This window comes from Zea mays, chromosome 7 (assembly GCF_902167145.1).
Source record: "Zea mays cultivar B73 chromosome 7, Zm-B73-REFERENCE-NAM-5.0, whole genome shotgun sequence".
In the NCBI taxonomy this organism is placed as follows: domain Eukaryota; kingdom Viridiplantae; phylum Streptophyta; class Magnoliopsida; order Poales; family Poaceae; genus Zea; species Zea mays.
The window spans coordinates 84,302,024-84,313,240 of record NC_050102.1 but is presented as its reverse complement, the minus strand read 5'-3'; the positions used below and the strand labels follow the sequence as shown (position 1 = coordinate 84,313,240).

Below are 11,217 nucleotides of genomic sequence, written 5' to 3'. Positions count from 1 at the left end.
TTTTAGAAATAATTTAGTAGCTCCAAAAATGGTAAAACTTTTTGGGTAGGCTCACTATGATGATTGAAGACCTTGAGTGGAGTTTGAAATGATCTGGACACTGTTTGGTCACAAACCCAATAACTAGCCTCCTAGGGTTTAGTTGCTTAATACTAATAGAATACCGACTTAAGAAACCCTAGTGATTAGTGTATACCGTGAAGGAAAGTTCTATTCAATATACAACTTAGTACGTTTCTATTGTAACTGCATATTCATGCCATCACATAAGCATTCATATACATGTACTGTCATGTATAGAAAACAAGGAAGAGACTGTGGTTGAAGAAGAAGTTGTCACTCCAGCTGAGCATCCTCCAGCCGAGAATAACTTCTACTTTGACATTTGTGGAGTAGACCCGGAACCTCCTGCAACACAAGGCAAGCCCCGGTGCATTATCCCTTTCCTTGGGTTTTAAAATCTTTATCACCATTATATGATGCATTAGGTGATAGGAGTTGTGTGCTAAACTATTGATGAATTTCCTTCCTTGGAAAATTGATTACCATTCCTTGATACCCTTTTATGAAAAGGATTTTTATGATGCTTAGCCTTGCTTTAGAAAAACAAAATGTTTTATTTTAAAACAAAAGGTGATGCTTCATATCGGATGGGAATTTTTACAAAGAAAATACTTGTGATGGTGAATCCATCATGACCATGATGGGTTCAACATCTAAAAATATGTACCTCTGTCAGGTACCAAACTTTGGGTTTTAAATAATAAAGATGAGATCGGGCGGGTGACTTGCATGAGAAGAGAGTCTCGGTGTAGTTTCTCTGTCTGAGTCGATTATGAACCGAACCGATGTAGGCCTACTGACCGAGTACCTTTTAACTGGTCATATGCCTCATCATATATAAGCTTTGCCTCGGTCAGACCAATACTAGAAAGGCCACCACACAATGGGAGTGGAGAGATGGCGAGAGTAGCGTGTACCCTCCATGGGAAGAGGCTGGACGGTGGAGTATCTGTGCTCTCGGTTGGCGTGAACCCATTCTGGTCTTGAGAAACCCGGTGGCGAGTTGACATATGCAAGGGTTAAGTTCTACATATGTCGTGTGGTTGGAGATCCCCAGCTGGGTATTAATCGATTCGGATCACCGTTACTTCTCGAACATGAAGACTTGGTCACTGACTTACACGTAGCAATCCAGTGAACTGATGGGATGATAAATGACGGCTAGTGTAGGCCAAGTGTTTGATCCAGGATAGAAAGAACTATAGATGCAGGTAATTACTTTACTTGATAATAAAAATGGACTTTTTAAGGATCCACTCATAGTAAGCTTTTCTACAAACAGAGTCTTTGAATGTTGATAAGCTTTACCTTGATTCCTAGAAGCCAGCATATCCTTGAGAGTCTTTTTCATTTGACGGGTAAGACTTACGAAAGTACACTTCGTACTCAGGGTTTTCGAACCCATGTTGTTGTAGGTGATGAAATGACGGAGTTCTGTTGTTTTTGTTCTAAGGTGGTCCAAAGCAGGAGGAAGAACACTAAACTTATTTGGGGGAGGGTGTTTTGCCTCCCAGTTATGTAATAATAAGTTCTGCACTCGAACACCCGGTTATGTAATAATTACTCTCTCTATATTTGGGTATGAATGTAAATTATATTATTGTAATCCTTTCTGCTCGTTCTCTTCACCGATTATGTGTAATGTCTGTGTGATGGGTTAAGCGCTCTTAGGCGATATGATGAAGATACAGATAACCGAACTTGCCGAGGCATTAACCGAACCTGCATGACGGTCTGAGGTCCTTAGGACAAGAACATCTGTAGGTGGGACTAATACCTTGGGAGGTTCCGTCACAGCTGGTATCGGAGCGAAGCCCGTCTCTTCGGACATTACGTAGTACTTCAAAAGATTTTTAAATACTTACCTTGAAACATTCTTTCATTCTTATCTTGCCACTTTCTGGTAGTACTTATCTCTGGAATCGGGTAACAGAGTGCCAAATAATAGTATATGTAGGACGTATGGGATCAACGAAAAGGTTGGTTCCGTAATTATTAGGTCATGCATGCAACATGTTCAAACTATACTAAATAAATATTCCCCTCTTATGGAGGTATGGCACGTACCAAGACCACCCAACGAAAGGCAACCGGACCTCGTGGTGTGCCCGGCACTAGTTGGCTCCTAGGTATGAGGGGAGCATCAGCGGAAGCAATGATCCAATAGGGGATCTAGAGGCCAGGGTGGAACGACTCATGTCATAACTATGCCATGGAAATAAGGAGCGTCCTGGTGGAACTCGCCGGATATGGCCGATTAGGCGCCCTGGTGCACGATCTGAGTCGCAATTTTAGATAAGACGAAGAGTTGGGAATCACAAGACAAAAGAGTAAGCTCTTACCCACAAACGAGCAGTGCAGAGCCCAGACGACGGAGGGTGGCGGCTTTGCGGTGATGGTGCAGAACGGCGAGGAATTCTCCGGCCTTGGCTCGCCCATTCGACTAGAGAGTGCCACGTCTCCGTTCGGGTATCCTTCACGAACACCCCCAACCACACGTCGAGAGATACGCAGCGGTGTGGCCGAAATTCCCACATGGCGGCATGATCCTCTTCCTGCGGCAGGGTCAATCGCCCCCCGGATCTCGGCGATGGTGGCCGAGTTTCAAGCTCCTGGTAGAAGGAGGTCGCCCGCTCTATACTTATAGGGCGTCGGGTGGGCTCCGAGCTGGACGCACGAGATCCGGCAAACACGACCTTCTGTTACGGGTAGGGAGAGGAGGAAGATCTACAGGAGCGCAAGGGCCCACACTGCAATGGAGAAAAGGTGTGCGGGACAGAGGGAGCTGGTCTACTGGGCCCACGAGTCAGTGAAACGTAGGGGTGAATGACACTGGCCAGTGGACCGGCTCTGTCAACCAGTGTGGGGCTGTGATGCGCACGCGGCTTCTGTGCCTGGCCATGGGGCCCACATGGTAGTGAGGAGCACAGAGCGCAGCACGGCTGACGTTTTGGCCCCACACGTTGGTGCTAGTGATTTTTTTCCATGGACCGTGCGGCAGCGAGGGAGAAGTGGAGATACTGGGCCAAGAGCAGGTGTTGGCCCAATTGGGGTCTTGTTTTCTTTTTCTTTTATATTTCTAGTTTATGTTTTCTAAATTTTATTTCTATTTTCAATTTTAAATAAATTCGAATATGAGTTAGCATTTTAAATATGAATGCAACAAAACAAGAGACCCAACATGATGCAAGTATAGATATATATATATATATATTTATTATTATTATTTTACTTGTCTAAGCAAATGTTTCAAAACATGTAAACTTAATAAAGAATAAATCACACAATTAATCATTAAGGACCCCTTTTCATATTTTTTTGATTAAATAAAATAAGTGTGAACTTTATTCAAAGTTAAAAGTTTATTGCCTATTTATTTAAGAAAATGTCTTCAATATGCAACACACGCCTTGTTTCATGCTAAAGGAATCATTATATTGAATAAGTAGTCAAACTAAAAGTTTATTTTAAAAATAGTGTTTATCACTTATTATTTCTTTTAAGGTTAATTATCTTCTGATGTAAAATCTTTGTTAAGGGATATTCTAACTTACATATTTTAGAGAATGGTCTAAATATATTATTTAATAAAATAATGATTTTACCCACATAAGGAGCCTTTCTATTCCCCCTTTTGATAGAAATCACGTTTATTGAAATCTTTGGGACAATTGTTCCTAATTCCCAAAGTTGGATCCGTTACATGGGAGTGGGCCGGCTGATGAGGAAGTGGGCTGGGTGAGGGGATTTGGGCCCAGCCGGTATCTCTCTTATTTTTTCTGTTTTAGTTCTTTATTTCTATTTCCTATTTTCAGATTTAAATATTCAAATTCAAATCTGATTTTTAAATGCTCACTCAACCTAAATGCACAATTAAAAACTCCAGCATGGGTTGCAAAGAATATACTTTTTATATATTAATTATCCCAGTCCCATTATTTTAGGTAATTTGCTTCTCACATGCCTCCCATATTATCTATCACAAAGAATTCCATTATTTTGAATGCAAAATCAAAAATCCATCATGCTATGCAATTATATAAAATATTTTTATTTCATGTTTGTATCCGTTTAGGTAAATGATTCAAATATGCAACAAATACTCCTTACCATATATTGCTTAACTAAAAGTTCATTAAAAATCACTATTCATTGTCGTAGGAGAAAATAATTCTAAGGTATGACCACTATCACAAGGGTGTTTAGGTTAAATTTCTCTTTAGAGGATATTAATATATTATTCAACAAAGGGATAACCAAAAATCTTTTTATTAAATCTTTATTAAAAACCATATTGGTTTTCGGACATGTAACTTCAAGGTAAGAAAAATTCTTATTCAATGTGCTTTTAATCTAAAAACATTTAGAGAGTTTTACAACATTCTAAAAATAGGAATTTAGGGTGTTACACCCTGGGCGAGTTGCGACTGTGTCTTCCGTCCGAGGGTGACCTCGGACGAGTTCATGACTAGGGTCTTCCGTTCGGGATTGGCCTCGGGCAAGGCGTGATTTAGATCCCTTGCTTTGGTATGGTCGGGAGCGTGTTTTACGCATGTTCCCTCCTAATTACGGTACCCAACACTATGTGAGCTCATGAATAGGAAGGTAATTCCTCCTCTATGGTTCTCCTCCATTTCCCTGGTCAGTGGTCAATAAACCCGCCCGAAAGATGGCACAATGATGGATCTATAGTGATTCTTTTTATTTATCTATGATAGATAGTCTCGAAAGTGATTCTTTTTATTTATTTATGATAGATAGTCGTGTACATGTACTTTTTGTTAGACATATAATATCTTCGCTATGCTACACTTATCAATTCTAGCTACGTTTTCTTGTTTAATCTTCACCGTTTTTACTACTGTATATGCAAACATATAATAAGACTATGTGAGTACCCGTGCATTGCAATGACAACATATAATACCATGATAACTTATATACAAAATGTGTCTTATATTGTTATAAGAAAATATTTCATAATCCATTTGTGATCCTAGTCATACATAAATTTTGTTATTTTAATTTAGTTGTTTTACTACCACATTGCAACCATCAGTATCATGCAGACTTCGATATATGTCATGATTTGCATGGTCTCATCATTGGAGAGCACGTGCCACACCTATCGGTAGAAGTTCCATCGTACATTGTTAGTCATCAGGCACGCACCACCATACACGCTTGCTTAAACAAAAAAATGCAAGTGTGTGTTTGCGAAGAGAATTAAAGGCAGGCCGTCACAAAACCTACCCCGACGATGGCGAGTGGTCATTGTTGTCGGTCCTCCTCTGCTCACCTCCAGCGCCGAGATAACGCCACAATCCTTTATATAGTAGTCGTCGAACGCGCGCGACATGGTAAGTACCGATGACTCTTGGCTGGGCTGCCAAATGAAGTGCACCCTCGACTCATCAGCGAGGTAGTACACCTGGTCATTGCACCACCAGATGTGCTACTCCTCTACATACATCTTGTTCGAGGACACTCACACAACAGCAACAATGGCCATCATCCCAACGCACAAGAATTCATGGCCGGTCAGTAGCGACTTACGTGGTAGGTTGGGCTTCAGGTGGATGATGAGTTGGACGGCGTGATGACGTCGTCGTCGGTTGCGGTGCCCAGAACAACCCGAGAGTCGTCGGCATTGGCGACGACCATGAGGTCTCATGTTTGACGATGGACAGCGTGGTGCAGCCGCTCTGGACCGCGTCCAAGCGGCGGCTGCGCCGGAGCTTACCATACACAGCGTCGCATGGGACACGTAGGACTGCTTTCAGAGGTCGAACTGGCAGTCGCCAAGTTTCTTCTCGTCGTCGATGAGCGACGCCAACGCGAGCGCCTCGTTCTAGTGGTGTTTGTTCGGGGTTTCCAAGTAAGAAACATGGATTCATCTTTGGCATTGGTTTATGGAAATGACTTATAAGTCAGATCCATAGAAAAATATTACGGAGAATAAATGTCACACATGCAAAAAAAGAATTTAAGTTGAAAACATTATTCAAACAAAAGAAATTGCATTCAAGGCTCTTCTTTAAATACTAGTCCCTCAATCCAAAAATATAATTTAATAATCTCGGTAATACTTATCTACTACTACACATTGTGTAAGGGTAGCAGATGGGCTTCGGAAGAGATGTAGTATATGTTTTTACTATAATAAATTTAGACATAAACATACATGTGGTGTAGTGGTAGCCATGAGCACATTTACTTGAGGGGTTGCAGGTTCAAATTCCCTTGGAGCCTATTTTTTTAATTTAATTTTAGCTAGGCATGTACGTGTACGTGGGAATGGAGGGGAGATTTGCACCAATACATATACATGCTATTGATTGTTGACAAAGAATTTGAGACATTAAGATCAATGACAATATATATTGTTTATTTTTAAGTAATCATTTTGCTCTAATATTCTTTTGAATAATTTGTATCCTCGTGACGCACGGACGATATATTAGCCATTACTTTAAAGGCCTTGCACCAGTTCAACGTCTGCCAAACGTAACAAGGAAAAAAAAAATCCACTTCTACAGTAAAAGACTGGCACGTAAGCCAAGAGACCCTGATCAAACTATTACAGAACTCAATCAATATTGGCAAAACAAACATGATTCAAAGCAGTGAACCGCGAAGTAGTCACAAACATATGGCAAATCACCAGACCACAATAGTGCTTCAACCATCGTATGCAGTTTACAAAGTAATGTAGCCAGATAGTGCAAAACCAAGTATCCAGTCAAGGCATGCATGGATAAAGCACCCGCTGCAGTTCACTGCTCGATGTCCTATGGTGTGGCACGAGTGGCACATATAAATTCTTCCAGAAGGAAGCAAAACATGAGCATGAGTCATCTGTATATCAACAAAATTCCTGCAACTGTTGCAGCTGCTGAGATAGGGCACATGCAAAAGCCTGACATATTTTTTCTTTATTTCACTTTCACTAACTCGATTTCATATATGACTGAAGAATTTTCGGGTACTTCTCCCACTGATTTACCGCCAGAGCTGCAGAATAGAAACCATCAATAAGCACTATAATTGAAGTGTTCATACAGAAATTCTCTAGGGGGGACGTGTATACACAACAAAAAAGAACAAGATGTCAAATGCGTACAGCATTGAAGGTGGAACTGTAAGCTTTCTTTTCTCGCCAACACGCATACCTACAATAAATTATGAAAATATAATTTATAACACTTACTCAAATGCCCTTGAATAAAAAAAATCAAGCTCTGCAATGGTTACCATGAATACCAACATCCCATCCACGGATAACTTTTCCAGCACCTTAATCAGCACAAGATACAGCATTAGTATTTATATTAAGAGGTTCAAGACTAGTATATATGTGAGCATGTTTGCAAATATATACCAAGCTTGAACTTGTAAGGCTTTTCACTAACATTAGACTCAACAATTTTCCCATCCTTCAACATGCCAACATATTTGATATAGACCTGCACAAAAAATGCATGATAGCTTGCATCATTTCCTTTTCTCATGAGTGTATTAGACCATAAAGCCACACATGATCAAATAACTGATAACAATACATTATCAGTAGAAATCTGTGTGACAGACAAATGAAAGGTCATCAGAGAGAACTTTATCAAGCCTATTGATATGAAATTTGCAACTAAAAGCATATCCAAAACTCTGCAAAGAACTAAAAGCAGCTACCTTGCAGCCATCAGAAGCCACTTTTGCATCATTGTTTCCCATTGACAAATATTCAACCACCAACCCGTCATCCAATGTTCTTATATTGGACTGCTTCTCATTATTTTCCCCTGATTGATTTCTCATCTTTTTCTTTGATTTCTTTTTTATTTCATCAACTTGTTTTGAAACAGATGGTGCATTAGCATCTGTCATATCCCTGATCATGAGATGTTATTAGTTATAGATCAGTGGATCGTAGATATGTGAAATACATAATCCTAAGTAGGAACCAAGGGTATACATTGACGATGCAGGATCCTCGCTGATGGAAGACTGTTTTCTTTTCTTGACATCAATAATCCTTTTTTTGGTGATGCCATTTGCCTGTCCATTTTGATGTTCAGTTTCCTCAGCAACCTTAGCATTGTCTTTCTTACCCAATGCAAGAGAAATAGGTACATTATCATCTTCATCACTGTCACTATCAAATATTGAAGCTCTACGTTTGACAACAGGTTTTGTGACAGGAGTGTCATCATCACCACTATCAGATATTTTAGGAGCACAGCGCTTCGCAACATGTTTCATGACTGGAGTATCATCATCATCGTAATCAGTGCTACCTACTTGGTGCTTCTTCAAGCGCCGCCGTCTTTCAGCATTTTGAGTCGTTTTTTCAGCTAATTACACAAAATTGGAAATTTGTTAGAGAACATGAATATAGAACTGTAGGCAGGTATCTGTATTAAACGTATGGAAATGTACAATGGCTATATGTAAATAAACATGCAAGCAGGGGCGAAACTAGGCATAAGCTATTCTTGTGCATGGATAGTAAATATCTAAAACATTGTATGGTTAAAATGAGCTAGTTGATATTGATTTTTTCCCTTCTCCCTGGTGCATGTGTACCACCATAGGACACTCTAGTATCACCCCTTTAAGAAAACTGCTTAGACAGATAAGCACACATAAAGAAAGAAATTAAGTATAATGGTAATAGTAAGAATATAACAACAAAGGCAATGTTAAATTCACATCAAAGTCAGAAGCTATCTAAGTGATTGTCCAACAGTACAATATTCTGGTTCAATGCAGGTACATATGGTTCAAGATATGTAGGATCAGGTCCAGACAAATATCAAATAGTAAAACCAGTTACATGGATCAACCTTTTACCTTTTTGTCTGTGGCATCGTTGGGTGCACTCATCATCACTGTCATCTATAGAACCAGACCCATACTTCTCAGATAATGGAACTTCACGATCATCAATGAAGTCAGATTCATAGCTGTCCTCACTGGTATCATGCTCCTCATCGGTGCTGGAGTGCCCAATATCTTCCCCATAAGATTCTCTAGTTACATGTTAAGGATGACTTCACAGTCTGAAAGTTACATAATTGAAACAAAGACATTACACTATTGAAATGGATACGATTCATCATCCCCCACATTAGACCTGTTGCTTGCACAGACATAGTATCCAGAGAGATGTATCGAACTATGACCAATTACTGAGAAGATAACATCATCAACCTCCTCAAACTCAACCTCTAGATGGCATGTCTCGGCCAATTTCGGATTTAGACTACAAAGTTTGATGGGAATCTTGTTGCCAACATTGCATTGCAGCACCGTCCTTGCAGCAGCATCACAGTTGCCCAGTGTAGCCTATAAAAATTAAAAGATTTAGTTACAGACACATTCGATACTGTTAAAAAGGGTGGTGCTTAGAATTGAAGTTTTGATCCCTCCCAAGTACATTCATTCAATTCCAGCGGCAAGATAGGAATAGTTAACTGAAGTATCATATAGTAACCAAATGAAAAGGAACTAACAAGGCATTCAGCTCCATTTAGTGCAGTGTAAATCTAAATTTTATATCGATCTTAATGTTTAGTTCAAACAAGCTTCGTTTAATGCAGTATAACCATATTTTTTTTATTGATTTTAATGTAGCAAGGTCATGTAACCAAATAGGCTGACTGGAAAACATTTCTGCATCAGAAGACAATCAAAAGCAATTACACTCATAGAATATACCATCCTGATTTCAAGACCTTCTCTGTTATGAAACATGATAGATAGAAATCAAACAGAACATATACCCATGCCAACAAAACCAAAGCATAGGAGTAGGAAACTACAAAGGGCAAAAGTCACACGTTAGTTGGACATAGGGGCAGTGCTTCAGTGAGGCAAACTCCACTAGATGTACACATCATCAACTAGCTAACCTTTGTAAATACTCAATCTATCAATCGTAGTTCATTGTTGAACTCCTGCTGGATTTACATGCAAGCTCTGTCACTGATTGGACAAATGACAAGTTTGAAGGAAAAAAAGCCCAACCTGGCAAATGCGGAGGCGGCCATGGTCAGCGTGATGGATGTGGGTGTAGGGCTTCCCGGGCTTCACTTCCACCCCTGCATCCATCAATCGGACAATTCATCGCGTGCCAAGCAGATAACAGATGAAACAAACTAAACATGGCAAGGACGCTCACCCCAGAACGCCATGACTGGGATGGATTGGGGGATTCGCGGAAGCCGCAACTCCAACGAACGCAACTAGCAGCCTGCAGCCAATCCACGAAAAGGACATGTTAAGCTGTACAAGAACAATAGTATCAAGCAATCACCCGGGAGGCGGCGCGCTGGTCGAGTGTGAGGTTTGGGAGTCGGCGGCGAGGGACAAGGGTTAGGTAGGCGACGACGGCCGGCGGGAATAGATGTACCTTGACGTGGGTCGTAGCCCAGATGAGTCGCAGCGGAGTCTGCGGAGATGGTTGCAGGCTCGCAGCGCCGCCACACCTGCTTCGGCGCGGGGCAGCAGGGGGGGGGGGGGGGGGGGAGTGCAGGGATAGGAGAAAAGGGGTTTATTGATGATGGCCGAGGGCAAATAGTCAAATAATCTCTAATACTTATTAAGCCGGTAAGGGTAGTCTGCTGTTCTGTCTTCGTTCAATCTGGATCGTTCATCGCGGTTGTTCAATCTTGATCGTCCATCGCCATACTAACCTGCTAGTCGTGCCCTTTTCACCCCGTCCCATCCGCGCGCGCAAAAATTCGACACAAGTTGACAATACCAAGAGCTGATTACATGAGCTGACGGCTTCCTCTGTAGCAGGAAGGTTTATAAGTTGCTACCGCAATCTTTGGCTGGCCGATATAATACAATATATTTGCGCCACGATAGCCTGCTTGTGCTGCGTTATTTGGTTAACGTATGAGGCATATCTATCAATTAAATTATATAATGCCCATCTAGGAAAAACCCTAGAGACTTCATCCCGTAGGCAGTCGCGATCCGTACGCCGTCGCTGCTCCTGCCTGAGACGTCGGGCGTGTGCCTCCATTCCTTGATCCTGATTTCTGCCACAGTTTGACTTGTACTTGACATGATTCATCCGCCGACGACAGCCCAATCAGCAATCAACGGACCAATCCATTGTTTTCCCTTTTGAGGTACGTTTTGATT

At 41.1% G+C, this 11,217-nt stretch overlaps 1 protein-coding gene across 1 annotated transcript; it reads right to left on the bottom strand.

Moving 5' to 3' along the window:
• Window positions 1-6,703: 6,703 nt before the first annotated feature.
• Window positions 6,704-10,614, bottom strand: LOC100193972 (peptidyl-prolyl cis-trans isomerase FKBP43-like). Its single transcript, NM_001139040.2, is given in 11 exon segments — window positions 6,704-7,077; window positions 7,187-7,235; window positions 7,318-7,359; window positions 7,445-7,529; window positions 7,753-7,951; window positions 8,036-8,414; window positions 8,914-9,092; window positions 9,173-9,408; window positions 10,090-10,163; window positions 10,244-10,315; window positions 10,475-10,614. Coding segments are annotated over 10 exon segments (1,335 nt in total). The 5' UTR covers window positions 10,257-10,315; window positions 10,475-10,614; the 3' UTR covers window positions 6,704-6,998.
• Window positions 10,615-11,217: the final 603 nt, after the last annotated feature.